Source organism: Myodes glareolus, chromosome 14 (genome assembly GCF_982192425.1).
Source record: "Myodes glareolus chromosome 14, mMyoGla1.1, whole genome shotgun sequence".
Taxonomy (NCBI): Eukaryota; Metazoa; Chordata; class Mammalia; order Rodentia; family Cricetidae; genus Myodes; species Myodes glareolus.
In genome coordinates this window covers 77,870,550-77,896,650 of record NC_142039.1, presented here as the reverse complement: position 1 = coordinate 77,896,650, position 26,101 = coordinate 77,870,550, and the positions used below count along the sequence as shown (strand labels likewise).

At 38.9% G+C, this 26,101-nt stretch overlaps 1 protein-coding gene across 2 annotated transcripts in view; it reads right to left on the bottom strand.

The window, feature by feature from the left end:
• The window catches only part of Ercc6l2 (ERCC excision repair 6 like 2), a 110,502-nt gene that overhangs the window by 15,008 nt on the left and 69,393 nt on the right, over positions 1–26,101 (bottom strand). For both annotated transcript variants that reach the window (XM_048447611.3, XM_048447610.3), the window contains 5 exons: positions 22,741–22,840; positions 19,343–19,495; positions 17,874–17,954; positions 14,904–16,035; positions 11,289–11,443 (listed from right to left, as the gene is read on the bottom strand). In XM_048447611.3, the coding sequence (XP_048303568.3) occupies positions 11,289–11,443; positions 14,904–16,035; positions 17,874–17,954; positions 19,343–19,495; positions 22,741–22,840 (1,621 nt within the window). The remainder of the gene's footprint in view (positions 1–11,288; positions 11,444–14,903; positions 16,036–17,873; positions 17,955–19,342; positions 19,496–22,740; positions 22,841–26,101) is intronic.

Here is a 26,101-nt window from a genome sequence, read left to right as displayed (position 1 = left end):
GCATGTCTGCCTGCATGCTGTCAAGCTTCCCTACAGGATGATAATGGACTAACTCTGAATTGTAAGCAGTCTCAACTAAATGTTTTCTTTCATAAGAGTTGTCATGGTCATGATGTTTCTTCATAGCAATAAAACTCCAAGACAAGTCCCTAGCTCCTGTTTTATAGAAAAGATATGAAAGTATAATGGATAATCTCTCTTGGGGCTAATTCTGGAGCTGCATCCATTACCAGCACATAATATTTCCCCAGCTCACCTTACCCTGCACATTTCAGAGGAAGATACTCTGAGTGGTTCACAGGCAAGACAGCCTATCTGTGGCAGGTTAACAGGAACTAGTGAAATCGTTCACTGGGCAAATAAGGGATGGATAGGCTTGACCACTAATAGGAAATTGGAACTAGGGGGGATTTTAAAGGTAGTGGAAAGTCATGATGAAGAAAGGCTCAACTCAGAAGGCTAGTTCTAAGATGAACAGAGGACCTGTCTATCCCAGGAAAGTCTGGAGCCTACAGCTTGTTCCCAAGACCAGCAGAGAGTTCTAAAGACACTCTAAGGTCACCACCATGTGTGGCCATACTCTTCCATCATCCTGACCACACCAAGTATGCTATGAAGACTACAAATCAAGTGTTCTTTCAGTTTCTGTCTTCATCAAGCCTTAAACAGTGAGGTCTCAGGCTGCAAGGTTTTGTTTACACATCTGTTCAAACAAAAGACTTAAAAACAGATCTCTTTGGTTAAGGGCCAAACTGTAAGAACACACAAAGGCATAAATTTCTTATCTGTGTAATACAAGGAACAGGGAGTACTATCAAAACAGACAGTACAGTGTAAGTAAATTCACTCAAATGGCAGCTGGGTCTAAAGTGACAAAGCTGTTTAAGGATCTTTGTACAAGGGTAAAAGTACTTTAATTAATTATGCAAGGTTATCATAATGTAGGTCTCTGTATTTAAGAAAAACCTAAGTCTAAAAGCTACTCTTAAACATTAAGCCATTATTTTGGAGAAAAACCAAGAGGAATCACTCCAAATATACACAAAAGTCACATTTTCTGCATGTTATAAAAATGATAGGCCTGAAAACACAAGCAGATTCAAGTCCAAAACATGTTTTGGGAAGAAGAGGAGACTGAAGCTGGCAACTCTGGCTCCTTTCCTCCCAGAAGTCTAACAGCTACAGTCTAAAGCAACTTTATTCTGTGGTGGTTTTGTTGGTTTTGTGACAGGATCTATCACATTGTGGTCTAGGCTAACCTAAAACTCAGCAAGTCGCATAGGATGCTACTGAACTTACAATTCTGCTTCAGATTCTGGAGTGCCGACGTTATATAAATACGCACCTCCATGCCCAGACTATAGTAAGACATTTCACAGAACTTGGCTGGTGGACAGCTCAGCAGACAGAGGTGCTTGCCTCGAAACTTGACAACCTGAGTTTAAGCCCCAGACCCCATGTGGTAGAAGTAGAGCACTAATTTCTAAAAGTTCCATACACATGTAACACGCACACACACATGCCATACCTGGCGAAACACACACACACAACACACACACAAAATAAATGTTTAAAAAAACTGAAGAAATTTCACAGGACTGTGGGAGAGAGAAAACAAAGTCTCACTCTGACCTCATACACAGGACAGGGCATCTTCCTGCCTCCATTCTCCATGTGCCTTTTATTAAGTAGGCTTCTTTGCCAGCACCATGATGAACAATAACAAATAACCAGAACGCATGCTGCTCAAACCTGACTAATCCTTCTGCATTACACGCCAGTGTGACTACTTTAATTTGAGAAGCTGAGCTGAAGGAGTTTTGGCAGTGAGCTCTTCTTTACATTGTATTTTAAGGTAGGATTACCAGTAACGAGCATGTGGTGAAAGCCCACTCTCTGTTGCTGTTGCTGAGTGGTGGTGGTCATATCTGGAAGTGTATGTTACGTCTTGATCCTTAAGTCACTTTTAACGTACATAAAGAAAGAACAGATACATATGATGTTAAGCTACAGAAGTTCACATCCCATCAGCAATGACTGGCATCGAGACATGTGAATGAGAAGGTCAGCCAGCAGATTAGGTATGGTTGGAGGTGTGGGGTTCCACACAAACTTGAGAGTGTTTCTATATTTAAGGAAAACTACAATTCACACCAAAGGCTTCTGCTTTCAGTGTGTAAGGATTTTCTTCACTAGCAGTAGTGGTCACGCACTTCGTGTCTTCTAATTTAATTCTGGCATTGTCTCTCCAAGACTAGCATTTCCACAACTCCAGATGCCAATTGTAAGCCTCAGTTTAGCTCAGCTGTGCCTGATAGAGCAGTTCACAGAACTTAAGAGAACACTGGCTTCTGCTCATTAGTTAACTGCTCGGGATATTCCACACACGGAAGCAATAGTTGTGGGGACACGGTATGGAGCTCCCATGCCCACCCTGGGTATGCCACACTATAGTAACCTCCACATGCTCAGCTATTCAGAAGATCAAACCCATCTTCCTTAGGTTTTATGGCTATTTTACTGTACAGGCATAACTGCTAGCAGACTGAATGGGGAAACCCAGCAAGGCCTGTCTGTACCAATTGCTTTCCATAGCCTCCTCCCTCTCAGGATGGGCAGGACCCTTCTGGGATGAGGCTCTTAAGTCACAGGATTTCTATAAGGTCGGCCCTAAGATAAAAACGCAGTACTGGTGGGAGACAGGTATTTAGGACCTGCTTTGGACAGTACATTATAACCCAAACAGTGGTCAAAACCAAAATATGTGTGTCAGAATATCACAATGTCTCATCAATATAGAGGATCCCCAGTCTGGATACACGCAGTACTATCTCTGAGTAAGGTGATTTCCAGAAAAATCAGAAAGTTGTTCACAGTTAAGATGATTCAAACCACCTAAACTGTTCCGAACAGACTGGGGTAAAGCGCGATGGTGGTGCACCTGTCTAACAAGCACAGAGGCCCAGTGTGCATCTCCATCACCAAACCAATCATGCCCAACAATAAAACAAACTTTCCAAGATCAACATTGAGTCTGAAGCCATTGTACCTTGACAAAACTAACAGTTAAATCTTCTGGAAAAAGTATTTACTCAAATATAAACTCAATTTAGGTTATTAAAAGTGAATCAGAAATACATCCTACTTAGGGAAATCCACACTTCTGGTTTATTTGAAGAGGTATGTTCTTACAGGACTTAAAGAATACTGAGAGCAGGAAAAATTGTGCTCCCCAGGGATAAACACCCTCCTCATAGGTTACCTAAGACCAAGCAGTAAGCCTTGAAACCATAAACATATGATCAACATTACACAGACTGAGCAGGTTGTATTTATATTTGTAGGTGTGTGTGTGAGAGAGAGAGACAGACAGAGACAGAGAAACAGTAACAACAAATGAAAGAGGCCATGATATGGAGAGGGAGAAAAGAGGGTGGAGTATATGGGAGAGACAGGAGGGAGGAAAGAAAAGAAAATGATATAATTATATTTTAATTTAAAAAAGAGATAAGACAACACAAGTATAATATAACTCTCAAATACCTATTTTAGAGTAAGAACTTGCCACATAAAGTTCTTCTACTGAGTGAAGAAGAAAAAGCCTATGAGGAAGGGTAGTTTGTTTCTAGATGGGGGAGAAACTAGTGGAGACCTGGGGAAGAGATGACACATTTGTGGTGGTACACACTGAAAGGCAGAGAGATCTGGGAGACATAAACACAAACCTGAATGTTATTCTAGGTAAAGGAAAAGTACAAGTATAAATCAGTGCTCTCCAGAGGAAAAGAGTAACACACACAAACACACGCGCATACACGCGCATACGCGCGCGCGCACACACACACACACACACAAAGGGATTTAGTACATTGGCTTGTATGAACAGAGGTTGAATAACTCCAAATGGCTATCCCTAGGTGAGGAACCAGAGAACTCAGCAGTTGCTCAATCCAAGAAGTTGGGAGCCTGAGAACAAGAGGGACCAATGAGGCATCCCCAGTCAGGGGCTGAAGGTCTGGAAGCTCCTTGGAGAGTTGCTGATGTGAGCTGGCATTCCCAGGTTCAAGAACTGCCAATGTCTGATGGCCATCGGCAACAGCGGCAGCAATGCACCCATTCCAGTCAGTCCATGGGGTAGTTTCTCATCTAGTCAGAGCTCAGACCACATTGAAGGCAGATCTTCCCCCTCAGGTTACCAATTTTCATATTAATTGGCTAGAAACACCATCAAAGACACACCCAGAATCTGACTGCCAATTTTCTCGGCATCTCTCAATCCAGTCACGTTGACAACTAACATTAACCAACACAGTATTTAGAAAAAGTTAAAAAAATTGTATCGTTGCCAAAATATCTTTGAGAAAGTTGATATTCCTCATAGTTTTGTCATGTTTCTTGTGTGTGTGTGATGTATGTGTGTGCCTCTTTGTGTCTGTGTGTCAGTGAAGGCATGCATATCCACAGTGTGTGTAGTGTGTGTGTGTGTGTGTGTGTGTGTGTGTGTGTGTAGGTCAGAGGACAACCTTGAATGTGGGTCAACTACATTTTACATTTAAGCAGTGCATCTTTGTTGTTGGCCACTATGTATGCTCACAGATGTGTCTATGCATATCTGTGACATGAGTTTCTAGGAACTCTCCTGTCTCCACTTCCCAAGGAATACAAACGTGTGCTACTTCAGCGGGCTTTACATGGGATCTGGGGATTCAAACTCAGGTTTCGTGTTTATGCACCAATCAGTACTTTATCCACTGAGCTACATCTCCAACTCTCACCGCACTTCTTGAGTCCAGACAGAGTTTAACTCTTTGAAATATATATATATATATATATATATATATATATATATATATATATATATATATATATATAAAGGAATGATAAATTCACTCTAGTTGTCGGCTTTTAGGTTTAATTGGAATATTTTTTTTTTAAAAACTAGGTATCTTAGAAAATTAAAAGGTTAATATGTCACATATTAGAAAATCAAATCTGAAATCTTCAACTAGTGATCAAAGGAAAAGGAATACACAGGAAAAGGCAAGCGGTGAGAAAGGTCCCAAGGATGGGAGCTGACAGCCGTTCCTGAGGCTGGTGAAAGACCCTAGTGTCACACTTTAAAAATAAGTGAAACGAAATGTGTGGATATACTTTCCCTAAATTCTTCAAACTGAAATACAATGATTTTTCCCTCCAATTTTATGTTTATATAAAAACTCAGGATTTCATGTGCAGAGGTAGTGTTCTCAAATGATGATGTAGTAAGTGTTTCTATCATGTGACTATGTCTAGTTGACACCACGATTTTCATAAAGGTATAAAATGTAATTTGAAAAGCACTGTTCATTGCTTACTATCCCTTAGTTCATTAGGGAGAGTCAATGAATGTTCAATGAGGCTTTTTTAACCTCTGAACTTCTATCCTGCTACCAGAAAGCATTATTTGAAGAAATGGCATTTTATAAATTAGTAAAACCTCACAACTGTCTAAACCAAGAAGTTTTTCAAAGTCAATTTCTTTGTGCATTCAGAAGGATCACCATTTAGGAAAAGAGTTAGAATTATACCACTTTTTTTCTAAAAAGAAAAACTAACTACCTTTGTTTATCTAATCCAATGTTAGCTAAGTTCTTTAAAAATTTACATATGTATATATACATATGTTTTCTCTATCTCTTTTCATGGGAAATCAGCCATAGTTCAGGACAGGATTTTAATAAATTAGAAGACCTACCAAGTAGCTAATAAGGTACTCCAAAAGCTTTATTGGTACAATGAACAAAAAGTAATAATAGATAATTACATAGAACCACAGAAGAGTTTATCCCTCATGTGACTATTAATAAATTCACACAATTATGATAATAAAAGTCTATGTTCTGTTTTGAGCAATTTCAGCACTTTTTTTTTTTTAATTTTGCAATGCGGTGAGTGTGTTTTGGATACTATGAGGAAGGATGCCACAGGTTTTCTTGGACCCTGGCTCTAAGAAGAACAGGGCTATATATACAAGAGCACTGGCTTGTCCTTCTCCTGTTTAACAAACAAGTATTCTTCACTCAGATGATACACTGTTTTTATAGAAAAGAATGTCACCTATAATCAATCTTCCTTTTAGGGATAAAAACACAAAGCTCATTTCATGCCAATAGTAGTGCCATAACCTCATATATATTCACAGCAGTCCCAGAAATCTTAATCCCAGTTGTTACTTGAAAAAAAAACTATTTGATAAAGCTATATAAAGTTAATATTGAGATAAAGAACAAAAATTAGTAGACAAGGAAAATCCCACTGAGAGTAAATTCTGTTAACAAGTTAAAACCATAAGCTGTACTTACTGAACTACCTCATAAACTAGTCAATTACTTTATACCATTGACAATTATCCTGATAAGAATAGAGTAATAGAATGTTCTCTTTCCCCAAAGTCTGCTCATTATAAACAGTCCATTCCTCCTTGCTGACTCCAAAGGTTGTATAAACACACTGCAATCAATCCACCAAAGCTCACAGAAATCCTTGCATTAAGTAATCCAAAAAATGTCAATCTAACACACATACAAGAGAAGTTCCTGCTAACACAACATTTTGAGTTTATAGTATTCTCAACAATACTTAAATCTCCGTTGGTTATAAAAAGACACCCCCACCTCAGCCTGACAGCTCGCTTAGTCCACTCATTTACAGCACACTGAAATCATATAAAGAAGGGTTTACTATTAATCCAGGTTTTACTACAAAGTGACCCATTATTTTTCTGTCAAACACTGGCAGGAGTGCCAAGTGTCTGTCATCCAATTCAGGGGATTAAGTCTTCTTTTATAGTCTGATACTTGTACCAATTTATAAAAGTACAGATATAGTTTCTTAGAGTTGGTCACAGTCTATATTTTGGCTTGGATTCAGGCAGCAAAGGTTGACTATGACAGCTGCAGGAAACTCAGGGGAGAATACATCCTCCCCCTTTAGTCACCATATCTCAGTTGCCATAGTGATTAATCCTTAATTGAATGCTGTCTTTGTACAATTTCTTCAGAAAACTTTAAGCAAACTTAAGTTGAAGTCATGCAGCTGATTGAGAAAGGAGGCACCGCATCATCACAGGTTTAGTGTGACACACAGCCCACAGTACAGTTCTGGGACACACAGCCCACAGTACAGTTCTGGGACACACAGCCCACAGTACAGTTCTGGGACACACAGCCCCACAGGTACAGTTCTGGGACACACAGCCCCACAGGTACAGTTCTGGGACACACAGCCCCACAGGTACAGTTCTGGGACACACAGCCCCACAGTACAGTTCTGGGACACACAGCCTCACAGGTACAGTTCTGGGACACACAGCCCCACAGTACAGTTCTGGGACACACAGCCCACAGTACAGTTCTGGGACACACAGCCCCACAGGTACAGTTCTGGGACACACAGCCCTACAGGTACAGTTCTGGGACACAGCCTCACAGGTACAGTTCTGGGACACACAGCCCCACAGTACAGTTCTGGGACACAGCCTCACAGGTACAGTTCTGGGACACACAGCCCCAGAGATACAGTTCTGGGACACACAGCCCACAGTACAGTTCTGGGACACACAGCCCCAGAGATACAGTTCTGGGACACACAGCCCCAGAGGTACAGTTCTGGGACACACAGCCCACAGTACAGTTCTGGGACACACAGCCCCAGAGGTACAGTTCTGGGACACACAGCCCCAGAGGTACAGTTCTGGGACACACAGCCTCACAGTAGCAGATTTAATCATATTCCATGAAAAATGTCCTCTAAGATGAATGTGGTATAAGAAGATATTCAAGCACAGAAAACCCAATACCGAGAAAGGAAGTGGGCACCATGTCCCACCCCGTCTTAGTCAATGTTCTATAGCTGTGAAGAGACACCATGACCACAGCAACTCTTATAAAGGAAAGCATTTAACTGGGACTGGCTTACAGTTTTGTAGGTTTAGCCAATTATCAGCATGGTGGCACACAGGCAGACATGGTGCTGCAGGGGCTGAGAGTTTTAAATCTGAGCCTGCAGGTAGCAGGTAGAGAGTGAGACACTCGGTCTGGCTTGGGCTTCTGAAACTTTGAAGCCCAACTCCAGCGACACACTTTCTCCAACAAGACAGTAGTGCCAGTCCCTAATGAAGAAACCTTCATACATATGAGTTTACAGGGGGCCATTCCTATTCAAACCAACACAGCCCCCAACCAAGAAGCAATTTGTCATTGATAGCTACTGGGAGAACGAAAATCAGTTTTCTTCAAAGGAATAACACTGGGTGTACTGACCACACCGCAGGGAAGCTGGGATGCTCAGTAACAGCCAACACAAAACAAACTTCATGGCCTATTGAGTATCTGTGTATGTGTGTGCTTGGTTTGGCCTTTTTCTTTTTAACAAAAGAAAGAAAAATAATATGAAGTGAGGTGGATAAAAAGGGAGGGACTTGGGGTGAGTTGGGGGAGGGGAAAGAATGTGACCAAAATTTATTATGGAAAGTTTTAAAAATAATGAAAAAAGAAACTCCAGAGGATAGATGCCCTGCCTCTTTCATGGTAGGAGATGAGTCTCATTATGAAAACTGTATGCAGAGACAAGATTTCATATGAGACTGCTCCTATAAAACATTGAGGTCAAAGCGGGTTAGAGGGGAGGTGTATTTCTCTTTTGCTTGTTTAAAGATGTGATTACTATCTCTATATGTGGGAGACGCTTTTCAAGCTCACATCTAGATGAACTGTGTTAACTGTGACTTTCTCCCTGTGACCAATGTCCAGGTAAATTATCTATTAACTCTAGTATACTACAGAGATATTTGACCATCCATGTTCATTCGAGCACTATCTACAACAGCCAAGATATGAGCCAGCAGAGATGCATTAACTGATAAATGGGTAAAGAAAATAAAGCTTATATACACAAGGGAAAAAGAATGAGAGTGTTCCTTGCAGGAAAATGGGTCGAACGGGATTATTAATGAATGCAGCAAAATAAGCCTGACTGAGAGACAAACACTACATGTTTTCTCTTGTATGGAGACTCTAAAAAAAATAAAAATGTAAATACACAATATGGAAGTAGGAAAGGGATATGCAAGCAGAGAAAGTTGTCTAAAAAGGAGAGGTGTAGGAAAAACACAAAAGGATAATGGGAGGACAAAAAGCACTATCTGCTTCCTTTCAAAAGAAAAACCTAAATTTGCATATTAAACTGGGTCCTTTAAAAATCCACCATTACATTTACTCTATGGACACTGTAGGAGGATGGGCTCTTTCCTAGATCATTTAGCAGTCTCTCCCCACCCACGAAAAGATTCCAGGGGAAGAGCTAGGGAGATGGGTCAGTAAAGTGCCTGAGGAGCAAGGGATCACTAGAGCCCACGAGGAGCCAGGCCCTGAGACTCATGTCTGCAATTACAGTGCTTGGGAAAAAGAGAGGAGACAGAAATAAGCAGCCAGTCAGACTAGCAGGATCCATGAGCTTCAGGCTCAGAGACACTATTTCAAAACCAAGATGTAGAGAGACTGAAGAAGGCACTTCACGTAGAGCTCTGGCCTCTATACACACATGCACACAAGTATACCACACATCCACACACGCAAATCTCAGATGACAAACTGCCTTCAAATTATATGCTATGAGAAGCTTTGATTCTCCTAAAACTGGTATTTTTGTTTCTATAGTCTTCACTCTGCCCCATGCTCAGTGTTAAAGCATTTGGAGTATAATTTTATTTATTTATTTATTTATTTTTTGCATGTGAATTCACTCCATTACACTCAGCCCAACGCAGTCCTTTGTGTCCGTTCAGCATCTGGTCAACACAATCATTCAAACTCGAGCTGAGACAATACTGGCTGTCTCCTCTGTTAGACCCACTGGAAAGCTCACACTGTCTTGTCGGTAAGATGTCTACGGAGAACGTACTGACCATGTGTTTGCAGTCTACCCTCTTCCAGTCATCAGCTCTTTAGTTCATATTTCCCTGGTCGTGAGTTTCACTTTACACTCTCGATTTACTGTTAAGACAATCTGAATCAAATGAAGACAGTTGGAAAGTTCAGAGAGATTGCTCCCTGCTTCATTCTTAAAAGCAATGCTACATTATATCACTGTTATATGCAACACGTACTTTTAACTCTGACCTATAAAACAATAAATAGTGAGCTTTTAGATGAATACACCAACAAAAACACTTTAAAAAATCTTTGATGAAAATAACCACGTATAAACAACAACAACAACAACAAAAATAGAATTATGTAAGTCTTTATTTCCATGCAGCAGTAATCTGAAGCAGAAAAAATCCAGGCTTTATTGCTTTAACATTATAAAAATCCTTCATAGAAGTCTATATGAGGCTAGAATTTTGTGTCTGTGTCTTTTAGATGGGGGAAGAAAACCTGAAGAAACCCAATCCTATCCATAGGTGCAGAAGTAGTTTGGGGTTATGACTTAATTTGTGTAACTCTTTCAGGTTGTTTTGAATTTGGGGACATAGGAATATTTTTTAAAAAGGGAAACTATTAGTCAGCTCAGTTTCACTTTGCATTTTAATTTACATTTGTCATTTAATTTGTCCTTTTGCTGTGATAAAATACCATGATGAAGGCAACTTATAAAAGAAAAAGAGTTTATTTGGAGTTTAGAGTTTCAGAGGGTTAGAATCTGTGACCATCATGGCAGGGAGCCTGGTGTGAGGCAGGAAAACAGGCAGGCATGTGCTGGAGCAGCAGCTGAGAATTCATATCTTGATCCATAAGCAGAGGGCAGAGAGAGCACTCTGGGAATGGTTAGTCTTTTGAAACCTCAAAGCCTGCCCACAGTGATATATCTCCAACAAGGCTACACCCCCTAATCCTTCTCAAATAATTCCACCAACTGGGGACCAAGTATTCCAACATGAGTCTATGAGCCGTTCTCATCCAAGCCACCACACCTTCCAAACATCTTCTGTGATTGTAACCATTACAATGCTATATGGCTTTTCCACACACAGTTCTGTCTCTTAATAGAATCAACGGCTACTTCTGAGGTCATAAAAAGAAACCTATTAGCTGGTTGGTGGTGGCACATGCCTTTAATCCCAGCACTCGAGAGGCAGAGGCAGGAGGATCTCTGTGAGTTTGAGGCCAGCCTGGTCTACAAGAGCTAGTTCCAGGACAGGTTTCAAAGCTACAGAGAAACCCTGTCTTGAAAAACAAAAACAAAAACAACAAAAAGAACCCTATTGAGAAACTTTTGTGAAAAGTGAGATAAAACCTAAATTTTCTTACCTTAGAACTGCAAACAGCTACATTAGCAGGGAGCTGGGAAAACTGTTTCAACTCAAATACATCACGTGTTGCCCAACGGCTCATGTGATTTTCAGCTCTGCTTGATCCAATCACATTCTGATTTGAGTGGATATATGCCACTTCCTGAACACCACCTAGGAGGCAAATATGTTTATTACATGATTGATCACTATGAAGCAATATGGCTCTAATTATCCACAGCACACTAAGAACAGGATATATTGTTTTGTTACTCCCTCTATTTTTGAGACAGTCTTGCTATGTAGTCCAGGTTAGTTTCAAACCCGTGATTCTTCTGTCTTAGCCTCCTAGCTATGCTTCCTTCCTTCCTTCCCTCTCTTTCTTTCTTTATAAGTAGCCCTGGTTGACCTGGAACTCACTATGTAGACAAGGCTGGTCTCGAACTCACAATCAGTCTAGCTCTTACTCCCCATTGCTAAGATTAAAGGTGTGTACCTGTATTACAAAGGTGTTGCTGTATTATAAAATTATTATTATCTTTGTTGCTTCCTTGAGAAAGGGCTTACTCTGTAGCTCAGGATGGCCTAGAACTCATGGCAATTCTCCTCTCTAAGCCTCCTGAGTATTGTTGAAATTACAGGTATAAGCAACTATGCTTAACGGTTTGCTTTATTTTTAATGTTTAAAAGATCATGTTACTATCACAACATTTTAAAAAGTAAACGGAAAAAGGAATTCAAATATGTTGGTTCAGGTTAACTCGGAGATGACTTTCTAGTTTTATCAGTATGAGAATTGCTGACATTAAGTAGCAATTTTAAAATTTAAATCTGAAATGGAGATTTTTGTCTGGGAATCATGGTTAATAGTCCTGTATAGATTTCTCTTCCTTCACATCTAAGGAGGAGCTCTAGGATCACTGCTGGCAGTGACGGACGACAGCATGGGGTTTATGACCAGAAAGTTGTGTTTGGTTTGTGGGGCTCGGCTTTTTTGTTTGTATTTTGTCTTTTTTTGTACACATGCCCAGAGAATGTCAAGATGAGAGCTTTTTAGGAAATGAAAAAAAAATTAACTCATAGCTTTTTATCTGAAAGAGTTCTTAAAACTGGCTGTATTTTTTTTTTTATTGCTTTGCTTCTAGGCTCTAATAATTTATTTTGAAATTACGGCCATAAAAGAGGAGGCTGGAACTAAGGCCTGTAAAATTTTCCTCAAACAGCCCTGGCAATGAACCTCAACTGTGACCTCAACACTCTGCTGTTTTAGCCCTGAAGTCTCCAGCAATCACCAAGCACAAAACACATGATACTGCCACATCACGTAATTAAAAGTTACCAGGAAAACATCTCTAGGTGACACAAAATACCACTAACTCCAACTGCTGACACCTGCCGTTAAAACTCTCACATGATTATTTTAAAGCATCTGTAACAAACCCTTAACTCTCGAATTTCACTGGAGTAAACAATCCATTCTAATAATCTGTGTAGCACCACAAGGTGGTGGCTTACCAGGTTTGTAACCTGTGGCTGTCTCGGAGAGGAGAGTCATGGCGACTGCCTGCCTCTGCTTTCTTTCTCCCAAGCACCAGGCCAAACTCTGGAGTCCAGTTGAAGAGAGGGAGGAGGGATTATATGAACAAGGCAGGTCAAGGTCATGATGGGGACAGCCAGAGACAGCTGACCCAAGTTCATGGGAGTTCATGAACTCTAAACCAACAGCTGGGGAGCCTGCATGGAACCAAATTAGGCCCTCTGTATGTGGGTGACAGTGGTGTGGCTTGGATTAGGATCTATCTCTAGTGCATGAGTTGGCTTTTTGGAGCTCACTCCCTATGGTGAATGCTTTGATCAGCCTTAATGAAGGGAGGAGGGGCTTGGCCCTGCCTCAACTTAATGTGTCAGGCTTTGTTGACTCCCCAGGGGAGGCCTTACATTTGCTGAGAAGTGGATTTGGGGCGAGGAGTTGAGAGGCGGGGAGAGGGAGAACTGGAGGAGCAGAGGAAACTATGGTTGGTATATAAAATAAATAAAATTATAAATTAAAAAATAATTAAAAATAAAAACAAAAAGAAAATGTCATTTGTAAGCGAAGACTAATCTAGAAGAAACATTAAGAGGAAATAAATACCATAGATAATGACAAAAACCCAAACAAGTGAAAAGATAAAAAATGATTTAAGAGACTGATCAATTCTCAAGAGCAGTGACAAAGACTGAACATCAGAACAAAACGAGAGATTTGAACAAGTCACTGATGGCAGCACGGTGTTCCTAAAGAAAGACTGAGTGGAAACTACATTTGCACATGAGAATACTGACTCAGAATAAACACCAAACACAGTCTGGTGAAACCACTGGACAGCAATGAAAAGAAAATAATATTGAAAATACTCAGCAAAGTGTGAGCCAAGGACTTTATATTCAGAAAAACTGGCTTTCAGGGTACAAACCATTATCACATGAACCTCAGCAGAAAAAAAGTCCCTCTGCAACATGTCTTAAAAGATTTACTAGAAAACAAGGTCCAGATGATGCAAATGATTTAGAGACACTGACACGAGGACTGAAAGGGGCCGTGATGTTTTTAGTTACCTGTACACCAAAGGGGAAGAATACACAGCCCCGACACAGCCTCTGGCAGTTTAGACACAGTGCATTCACCGTGAAAGTGGAAAGAAATGGAACAGTTTGTCAAAAAAAAAAACCACCCAAAAAAACTTAAACTAAAAATGTTTTTGTGATGCTCTGCTTCTGGGATACACCTCCAACCTTCACTGTGGTACCATGCCATCACATTCTTTCACTATTGTGTAATAGGGGACAAAATAAATAAGCAGTTTTGGAACATTATAACTAAATCAGTCTTTGTATGTGACCAGAATGATCAAGATGAAAGAAATAATATTCAAATATAATGGAGATGAGAGAACTTTCTATAAATATGGAAGTATAAATATAGTTCATGAGGTATATTCACCATCACAAACAACTACATAAAATATGTCTATGTACTTCATACACAAATGAGTATATGTATAATATACATATCAAGATATATAATTACAAATACAGTATATAAACTATACATGCAAACATACAAATAATATGACCACTGAAATACTACTCATTCACAGGCAATGCAGAGGTCGGCGAACATGTCTGACTGCTGAGAAAACTGAGCAAAATGCAGACTGACAGAAACTCTGTAAGTAAATTATATGGTAATGAAAGGATGGAGGAAGATTCTTGCAGACTACACAGACTACATAAAATGGAGTGGACGAGACTGAATTATGCTATCAGATAATACACACCCATGTGACAAAACCTTAACAATATACTGAGGAATTTACGAATCAAAATAACTGGTTCTATGGCACAAAGAAGCTGTGCTGAGGGTGGGGCACATGGAGGGGCATCACAGGGAGAGAGCAAAACTCTCCCCCCTCCTGCAGGAGGCCTTTCCTTTACCTGCCACTTCACTATTTCTTCGTTACCCTGAATTACTGCCTCAATGCAGTATCCTGACTTTAGAGCTATTTCACAGCTGGCTGAACAACCTCTCCTAGAATATGACTGAAAACAGTTATTTAGAGAAACGCTTACAGAATGTCTACGTTATACTTACCTAGTATTTTATCCATTGAGTCACTCATTTGCTCTTGACTGACAACTCTTTCATTTAAAAAGCTTGCTGGCTTCTTTGATATAAAAGTGTTGTTTTTCTTATCCGGGCCAGGTAGCTTGGAGAACAAACTGATTTTATCTTTTACAGTTTCTGCTCTGTGATTTGGTCTAGAGGAACTCCAGTGGCTGACAGATACATTGTCATCAGAGGACGAGAAGTCATCAATGACCTGAGAGCTACAGTCCCCATCTGCTGCATGCACTTGTTTCGGCTCCTTTGCTCTTCCAGGAGACTTACAAAGCTCCCTTTTGTTTTCCTTTTTTCTCTTAAACTTCAGGGAAGTAGTAGCTCTTTGCTTTCTTATTCTCGACTTGGGGAACATGTCGATGTCATCAGATTCATCACTAATATCATCTGTATCTTTTCTTTTCCTAACAAGTTTCAAGGTCATGTTCTCAGTACTCAAGGGTTTTGAAATTGGTCCATTTCCTTTGCCACTGTTCTGTCTACCAGCAACACAATTTCTTTTCACAGGGTTTTCTGCTTCAGAATCTTCAGATTCACCAAACAGCAGCTTAAAGCGTATACGGTTATTAGGGGCTTTCTGAGCTGGATACTGTGTGGGATAGATGACATCACTGTCTTCTGACTCTGTGTCATTTTGTCCCATGCCATGATGTCCATCTGTACTGTGATACTTCCTCTCATCATCAGACTGAGAAGAAACGTTCTGTTCTAAAGTCTTCTTACTTTTATCAAAACCATATTTCTCATTAGGATTTTGGATGTTCTCTGATTTCTGATGTTCTGAAATACAAACAGAGTCTTGAGTTTTCTGACAAGCAGCCTGTTTGGCTTCTGCTGACAGGCATGTGGGCTGCTCATCAGAACTTTCATCACTGGAGGCAGCGTTTCTATTGCCATCCTGGACTGACTTACAATTTGCCTCAAACAATTTAGAGAATCCACACTGCAGCAAAGTGAGCTGTGCTGAGGAGCCTGCAGCTCTACTGGAGCCAGAGACTCTGTGTTCAGCTGTCTTTCCAAGGGAGCGGCCCACTGGCTCATCATCACTGAAGTCACTGTAGAGCTCACAAACCTCCGTGGATTTGTGACAATCAGGGTCTTTAGGCTACATAAGAAAGCAGTCAGAAACATCAGAAAACATGAGGGAAGGGTGGTATGCAGTGGTGCATGTCAACAGCAAGAAAAGCAAAGGACTTGGAAAATAGGAGGATCAAGGTTCAAGACCATCCTCTGTTGTGGGATTCTGATCCCTTCAGCCAATGGCTTTGGGGATCATGAGTCCTAGAGCGGGGGCTTGTCTGTAGATGTGACAGTTTATTAGCTTAGGGAGAGGATCTCGCTTTCTCTTGCTCTCTTGCTCTCCTGGGTGGCTAGAGCGGAGTAGGCAGCTTGCTCTTCATCCCTGAACAGACTGGATGAAGACAGCTGACCAGCGGTGGCATCTATATCGCTCAGTATTAGTGACCATTTACCCCTATTTTATACCTAAATAAATCCTTGAGAACCCTTAACAGACTCTTGCAGCTTCTTATAACAATCTTCCACTTCACCAGGAATTCAAGGCCAGTCTTGACTATATGAAACCCTGTCTCAAGAACAAAATTTGCTACAAATTTGAATTCAGTTCCCTTTCCATGGTAGCCCAAGTTAAGGATAACCTTCAGTTCCCTAAAATTAAGGCTTAATTTGTTAATATTTTCAGAAAGTAATTTGATACTTCTGCCAATATTTTATATTTGTATTTATCTACATTTAAAAAAAATTGTCAGCCTGGGCCAGCAAGATGGCTCAGAGGGCATCTGTGACCAAGCTTAACAACCTGAGCCTGATCCAGTCTGGTAGAACACAAAATTTGTAAATAAAAACAAGTTCCCTGAGTTCAAGGTCACTCAGTTCACATAAACTTAAATCTTAAAAGCAAACAAAAAAACAAAAAGAAGAATAGCAATATAAAAATATAGACAGAAGTTTCTGTCCTGCCTGGTCCTGCAGTTGTTCAGTACTAAATAAACACACAGATGCTTATATTAATTATAAACTGTTTGGCCTATTGCTCAGGCTTATTAGTAACTAGCCCTTACAGCTTAAATTAACCCATAATTCTTATCTATATTTAGCCATGTGGCTTGGTATCTTATTCAGTAAGGCATTTTCATCTTGCTTCCTCTGCATCTGACTAGTGATTGTGTCTGTGCCTTTTCTCTTCCCAGAACTCTCCTAGTCTGGTTGCCATATCTATATTTCCTGCCCAGCTACTGGTCAGTTAGCATTTTATTAAACCAATACGAGTGACCAATCTTTACAGTGTACAAGTGCATTATCCCACAGCATAAAAATCTTCTGTATGTTTCTTTTATCTTATACCTAATATGGCCTCTGGTAACAACATAGGTTTCATGGCTGTATGATGAGATCTTAAGATCACAGACTCAAAACAATACAATACTTGCTTTGATTTACAGAATGATTCTAATACTTGGATTTAATCTTAGATGCACATTGATCTCTATTTAACTTGTTCTTCAGTTTAAAAAACATAGTCTGGCCAGGTGGTGGTGGCACATGCCTTTAATCCCAGCACTAGGGAAGCAGAGGCAGGCGGATCTCTGTGAGTTCGAGGTCAGCATGGTCTACAGAGTGAGTTCCAGGACAGGCTCCAAAGCAACACAGGGAAACCCTGTCTCAAAAAACAAAACAAAACAAAAAACGAAACAAACAAAAAATAGTATGGTGTGGTCACTTACACAAGGTGTTTAATTTAGGATTGACTGCTCCTGGACTTGTTTATATGAGTATTGATCACCTTAAATAATTAATTTCACTCATCATCCTATGACTTTATGCTTCTGAGTTTTTAGAAAACTTTCTATTTTGTGCGTACTGAAAAATGAAGGAAGAAGCAGAAGAAAAGACTGTCACATGCCATGTTCTCTGGTTACTCACTGTTTCTAGTTCCTGTGCTGAAAGTCCCCCTTTCAACCATGTTGTGGCTGTCATGATGCCAGCTTCCACTTGGCCTTCTCTCTATAATGTCCACAAGGGAGAATATAAACAACGGTAAATACAGAGTGAAACAACCAGAAAAATAACAGCAAAGGCAGGCTAAGTGTAAGTGGCTTTGCATTCTTAATAACACTTTCTCACGTGCTAAATAAGAAACTTGTACAGTTTCACAAAACAGACAACTGGTGGCTGTGTCCAGCTCCACTGAAAGCACTGCTGGGAAGCACAAGAGTCACATCTGCCCAGGAATTCTGCCTATTACAGCTGCTCGTTCATATTTGAAGAAAGAGCACACGGCAGCATCCAAGCATCACTATGCTGTGCTAAAACCGTGGGGTTCTAGTTTGTGTCAGTAGTGCATTTGCTAGTCATACCCACTACAGAACATCACTGGCTGCTCAGCTACTCAAAGTCAGTAGTTACTATAGGACACCAGACACTGGAGAACAGGACACAGGCAGTACAGGCCTTCTTCCCATCCAGCAGCGCTCACCTTGAGTGAGGTGCTGACATTACATACAGCACACCCGCACATGTCCATTCTGAGCAGGTCCTGAACAACCACTCAAGTGTTACACTAACACTCACAGCACGTATGTCCAACTGTATAAATGCCCTCCATCTCCATCAGGACAGCAGGGACTAATTTTTCTTGAACTTTATTTATGATGCTTACTAAATGAAATACAGTCAAGAATTTTACTACAAAGTCCCAAGGGAAATAACCTGGAGTTCTCGTTGGCTGATTCCTCATCTATATAAGAAGGAGATGGAAAAGGATGATATTCCAGGGCTTTATCATATCTACACTAATATCAGTTGAGAACTAGGACAATATTCTCAGAGTTCTGGTAAATTAACGAACTTAAGGAATTTTTAAAGCCATGTAAGTGTCTCATTTGAAGAATAAGAAACATCTGTATGCTGAGCATGAACAAGCTAAGAGTCTGAAATGCTGGTGTGGAATTTTTATTGGGAACAGAAAACAAAAATCTCTAAGAGACAAGAGAGTACATCTCAGGGAGTATTTTGTAACTTCTAATCAAAACATGTTTTACAGTTTTGTTTATTTAGGAAAATCTTAATTTTTTAGCTCTCAATTTCAACAACAGTTTTCAGAATAATAAACTCTCAAATTTGTCTGTCTGAAATGGCCATGGAGGCCATACTATCTCATACGTGGATGGAATATATGAATGTGTATTATCTATAAGCATCCACAAGAAAGCCTTGGCTTTGAGGTACAATTCATTTTCCATTTCTTTAAAAGTAAACATACTAAACAGTCATTTATGCTAAGGAAAACCAAAAATTTCTCTGAAAAGGAGACACCAGTTGTATTTCAAAATTCCCAGATGATAAAACTGTGCTGAAATCATCACTGAAGAGGCCACAGAACAGCTCCATACCTCCAGGATGTCTCTTGTAAGACATGACCCTTGGGACCTTAGTTTGAAGAGGTTGTGGACACCAAAGAGCTCTCCTCGATGTTCTTTTGATCCTTGTACTGCTTCAAAGTATCGCTTGGCATTTTCACTTCCAACCACCACACAGTGAAGTTGCTAGAACAGAAAAAGAAAAGACATTTCTGAAATGTCTGCTCCAACAGTATGTCAGAGTTTCCTGGCACTCCCTGCACACACAGTTTTAGTTGGGTTGGCTGAATTGCCTTAAGGAGGAGATTTTGTTTCAATTTCCCTGCAGATGTTGCCATTATGGTGAAATAATAATCTGGCCACCTTGCTGAAGCAGGCATTTTATATTTCCTATTTTATCTGTTTTTTAATTACTGAGTCAAGATTACATTTTATAAATGTTTTATTATAAATATTTAATAATGAAATCTGACATCTGAATACACTTTTCTTCTTCTAAAATTATTACATTAAAAAGTGTAAGTCAAGTAAGCCTTTGCCTACCACATGTGGCTTTAGCTCATGATGTTTACTAAAGTAATACAAAGCAAAATAGAAAGGAGATTTCATTTTAACACTGATATTAAACAGTCAAATATATAGTTAATGCTTTATCCTCCAGAAGAACCTATTTCTATGAAAAATTTTTAAAATTCTTATAATTGTTATTAACTTTCATATTAAATATTTCTTATAGTATAAAAAACTAGTATTAGCAGAATTGTTATATCACTTATGTTACAATCTAAAGCAACTATACAATAAACATGCTGATGCCAAGCTAACTGCAGATTTACCAACCACAATATTTCATTGACAACTACCATGAAAATTCTAGATACACCACTGTCAAGAGTTTTGAGAACACCAACAACGGAGTAATTTAGGATATATGTGGACATATATCATTTTAGCATCACCATATGGATACTCTCTAGTTGCTAACTATTTCATAATGTAATATAAATGTGTAAAATTTAAACATGATCTTTGAGGAAATACACATAGATGATAAGTGTATCATGAGTTTCAAAGGGCCCAGAGAAAGAAGAAAGGTGATAGCTACAACAAGGAGAGGGCAAACGTGGAAAATGTTACCCAACGGGAATTGGGGCAAGTTCGGAGTTTTTTGAGCTGCTCATCCAACTGTTCTGTAAATTTTTCTAAATAAATTGTATATATAGGTATACCTATGTACAACATATAGATAAGGCAAATTTCAAAATGCCAAACTTGATTGTATATGATGCTCCAAATTTGAAGGAACACAGGTGCTGTATAAATAGTATTTTAAAACACAGACTATCTGATTGCTGCATGGAAGCACAGCATACCCAAATCCACGTCCTCCTTAAACAAGAGCTCTCCCTTAGATCTTTCTGGACGTCCCTGCAGTGCAGGTGCAGGTACAGACAAACAGTTTCGTGTATAAACATAGCTGTTGATATGAAGTCATATGGTTCCAGGTATTAAGATTTGCTAACCACAACCCAACCCACTGTTGTGTTCCTCTTTTTCTTCACCTGGTCAGTGTTTCAATCCATGCTCACTTCACCTACTGCCATAGCTATTTGAGTAGCACAGAGACTGTCTAAGTATTTAGCCTTCTGGGTGATGAGAGTGACTTTTTTGTGTATATCAGCAAAATGTTTGAGTTGTCTTACTTGTTTGCTTCCAGGACCTCTATCTGTTGTTCTCACTTGGGAACAGACAACTGTTGGCTGCACAGTGCACAGATGAGAATACACGTTAAGCCACCTTATTACACACGATGCTCCAAGAGTCTCCAGGAATTCTTTTTTGGAGCAGTGATTGTCTAATTTTTCTGGTGGTCTTCCTCTGGCTGAGTTTCATTGAGTTTCTTTCTTTTGTGTCTTTAAGGATCCTTAAACAATTTCTGGGCCCTGAGTAACCTTCTGTGTTTCAACATATTTACAGCTTTTTTTGTTCTTAGTTTTTTCTGTTCTCAAAGAATGTGAAGCTCAACGTATGTATGCCTGATATGCATCCTTGTTTCAAATTCCAAACTATCTTTAAACCATGTGTTCTACCTTTTCCTTATATGATTGCTACCTTATCTTTGTATGTATCATACAAAGTTCTAAACACTTAAATTACAGTTTCCTAAAATTTTTCTATTATATATTATTTTACAGTACATAATATGCCATTTTAGATAAAACTAAAAGTGCATATAATAATAGGTTGAAAACCACTTACATGGTTAAGGAAACATTACTGATGACCAGTTTAAGACAGAACTCAAAACAACAGGTCCTAAGAAATAGCCCATTTTTTTCACAAGTGGTTAAGTTAGAAAAAAACTTCTCTCAAGCAGTTCCAAACTATTTCCTTTAGAGTTAAATGATTTCAGAAAATACACAAACTGCTGCGCATGGCTCTATTTTTAGAATGAAGAAGTTAGCAAGAGTTTTAAGACTGAATCATTTTTAGGTTAACTACCACCACATGTGAAAGATGTTTGTTCTTAAATAGATGCCAGTCAAATATACAGGGAGCAATTCAAATTTAATACTTGTAATTAAACTTGAGCCTCAGTTCAGAGCTTCTCAAATGAGCAATCCTAAATGAAGAAATGTTTACTTATAAGTATGAAGAGAACAAAAATTAATATCCTACACACATTAAAAGACCCAATGAGATCTCAGAAGAACACTCGGGGCACCAAGCAGCAGCAGTGGAAACTCAAGCTGCACAACCCCATTTAAAGGGCATCTCTGCAGCCAGTTTCCTATGGTGTCTCTGTACCTCTAAGGCAGCGCTCCTCGATCTTTTTCATGTCTCAGCACATACAGAAGAACCCATGAATATCAACCTACAGTAAAAAGAGATCCCTTAAGGCTTGAAGGTGGCTCAAGCATTCCTGCTGTGAGCTGTGCACCGGAAACTCACCTATGGTACACATATCACACCCTGGCTCACTGTATGCGGAGGTGTGACCACATGACTTAAATCGTGGTCAGTGTACTAGCTGAGTCCTGGCATTTCTGGGAGCAAGTTAAAAATGCAGAGTCACCTGGGCAGTAGTGGTGCATGCCTTAAATCCTAGCACTCAGGAGGAAATAAACAAATGCAGTCTTTGGGCTGTACCTCAGACCTACTTAATCAGAACTTGAATGTCAACAAAATCCCTAGGTGATTAAAGTGCACATTAAGGCTTAAGAGATATTGCTTTAAGAAGCTTTCAGGAGTAAAATCCAATGAACTTAACAACTACTCTATTTTGTGCACGTGTATGGAAGAGTATATTTTATAATCTTAATAAATTACACACTAGAGTAAAAATTCAAAAGATCTTTATACAAATTTGTTCCTAATTTCTGAAAATAGACCCATGTTTACTTCTACTTTAGAATGAGGCATACTCTCACCTGTTTGTAAAGCTGCCGTAAGTACATGATCTCCTCCACAGTCCCCAAGGATATCAGCCTGAGCACTTTGACATCTCTACACTGCCCAATCCTGTACGCTCTGGAAATTAAAAAACAGGACGTCAGCTGAAACAACCTGAAGTTTAAGAGACAGCTTCTATATGTAGTAGTGGAAGATCACAACATTTTTAATACCTCGTGTTTAGGTTATGTGGTATTATTTAGTAATAATGCAAATATATCTAGTCATATAAAAGATTAGTTGCTGAGAATACTACAGAAAAGGTATATAAAACGTTCTGTTACAAATATCATCTTCCATTGTCCAAAGCTTTTTATCTAAATTTAGTTTTTCTTTTAGGGGGACCTCCTTATGGATTCCTCCAAATGCAGACTGATCCATAGTGGCAAAAAGCAAGATTAGTATCTACCTGGGGATGAAGGACTGTAAGGGGGCAGGAAGGATAAACTACAAAAGGTACAAAGAAACCTGTAGGGGAAGGGATACATTCATTATCTTGATTATGACTATGGTGTATATAATCATCACCACTTACCAACTGTATACATTAAGTTTGTCAAGTTTACTATATGCAAATATTGCAATCACACTTTAATAAAATGATCTAAAACAAAAAAAAAATACAATGTACCCCTCCCAAAGAATAAAAATGAAAATAAAAATAAATTTTGTTAAAAATAATTGAAAATTGAAAATTCTCGGATGCAGGTTTAAGAACTGACATACATCTTCTGGGTCTGAGTGAATTACTCGGTTACCTAAACCCCCAGGTTGTCAGGTTGTGATACAGATCCTGACAGCAACCACACTTTATCCTGATTCACCACAGTGGTAACAGTCTGCTCCCTCTGGTTCTCAAACAGGCTCTACTGATGCTCTGAACAAAGTCATATCCCTAAGCACTTGTGGAGGTCCTGATGCAAATGGACAAGACTTAACTATTTACATTATTAACTATTAATTATTAACCCGTAACTATTTATAATACTAGAAAAATGTTATAACTTGGGGAAAATTTATTTTGAACTTCAGAGATCACTGTAAATACTATTAATATTTGGTATTCTCTCATAAAGACTTTTGGGTACTGCAAACCTTTTTTCTGCATAAGGGAATAAAGTGGCTGTAAAAAAAAATCAGAAAAGGATCCAAGAAAATATCAAATGTCTCTCTCCCTCTCTTTCTATCTCACGTACGTGTGTGTGTGTGTGTGTGTGCATGTGTGTGTGTGTATAGCCCACTGTTTTGTGTTCTGTGTTAGAATGCTTGTCTTTTAATCTCCACGGGTGAAACTTGAATATATGTACTTATGCTTCAAGTTCTTGGTCTTGCAAATGATGAGTCTTCTACTATTCAGAGACAAATATAAAGGAATGCTTTATGACACACAGTTCAATGTCTTGATTTCTCTTTGTTCTAGAGACTCAGTGGAAGGAGATGGTTGGGGAGGGAAATGCACTATGTTATGAGGGAGAGTGGAATAGTTAAGTCATAGGGATATACATGAGAAAGTAAAAATTAGGACCTAGGATGGTAACTCAGTAAAGTATTTGCCATTAGTTGTTAGTAAGCCTTTCTGATTTATTATTATTATCATCATTATCATCATTATTTTCATTATTATTAAAGACAGGCTCTCCTATGTAGCTCTGGCTGGCCTGGATCTTGCTATAGAGACCAGGCTAGCCTTTACCTCTAAAGTGTTGGGCTAGTTTGTTGAGATAGGACCTCTCCCTAGCTGTTCTGAACTCACTACGTAGACCAGGCTGGCCTCAAACTCACAGAAATCTGCCTGCCTCAGCCTCCAGAGTACTGGGATTAAAGACTTGTACCACTACACTCAGCTACCTTTGCTGTGTTTAAGTGTTTTATCAGATTTCCTCCACTATTGATTTTCCTTTGTGGGTTTTTTGTTTTGTATTGTTTTGTATTGAGACAGGGTTTCTTTGTAGCTTTGGAGCATGTTCTGGAACTAGCTCTTGTGTTCCTTTGTGTTTTAAACTGATCTTTTTTTTTGGTGATACACTGATTCCTTTCCTCTCTGTTGTTTCTATATATAAAAAACACATATACATAAATAAAATATATATAAAACATACATTACAAATTTCATTTTTATATATTACAAATACACAGATAGATTCATAAGCATTTTATACATTTTCCTTTTGAATCTTATTGAAAACAAACGTTTAAATTCTATTGATATTTGTACTTGCCCATGTATTTACCTAGACTGATGAACTTTCATAAAGCTTCCAGCTACTGTCTGCTGTCTTTCCATTTCCACTTTATACATATTTACTACCTTAAACACGCCAGCATACTGCTGTCTGACTGCCAGGTCTGTGCTGAGACAATCACTGATGAGCCTTTGGAGATCAGTTCCACAAACCATACCGTTTTATCCTGCCACTTTTAGGACTCTGGCTTTGTTTTTATTTACTGACAGCCTGAAAAAGTCTTGGTGCAAGTCTCTTTGGTATCACCTCAACATGGAATTTTCTCTTTCTTGTATTTTCCTTCAAACTCAGGAAGCTTTTCAATAATTATTTCTTTTTTTTTTTCCCTCTGCTGAGAATTCCATAATGGGCAAAGTGGTCTATTTGATGAGAAGGAAGAAGAAAAGAGAACAGTAAAGGAAAATATGTCTCTTTGGTGAAATTTATTTTTCCTTCTTTTAAAAAGATTCTTTCTCAGGCTTGGTATCTTAAAGTACTATGACTCCATGTTCACAGGTTCTTTTACTTCATCCTGTTTAAGTCAAGATTAAGTCTAGTGAAGTTTTTAATTCTAGAACTGAATATTTGTACTTTTGTACATGTTTATTTCTGCTGATATTCTTTCTCATTTTGTCCACCAGTATTTTCTAGTATTCTCTGTGTATTCTTTCAGTTTTTAGAGAATTTAAGATGGTTATTTTAAACTCTGTCTTGTATGTTAACTGTCTATCTTTAAGGAAAGTGTCTGGAGACTCGTTTTGCTATTACTTTGAATAGATCATATGTTCCTGTATATAACTTCAGAAGCAGAATGTGTGGAGGATGAGGGCTAGTCACCTGTGCTTTCAAACGGTAGTGAGGGATCACCCATGACTCGTTCTTATAATTGTTGCCCTTAATTTTTTCTAGTACTTAAAAATATCATTGTTACAATTTTTGAGAACTGATGAAGATATTGTTTCCCGAAAGCAAAGAAAAATTCTAAGAGTTCATTTTTCCTGAATAATCCTGACACTTCACTAAAATTACATGGAGTTTCAATTCTTACTTATTGATATTTTTATATCATCCTTTAGTATTTGGGAGAATTTTTCCTTTATAATTGTATGAAGCCTCT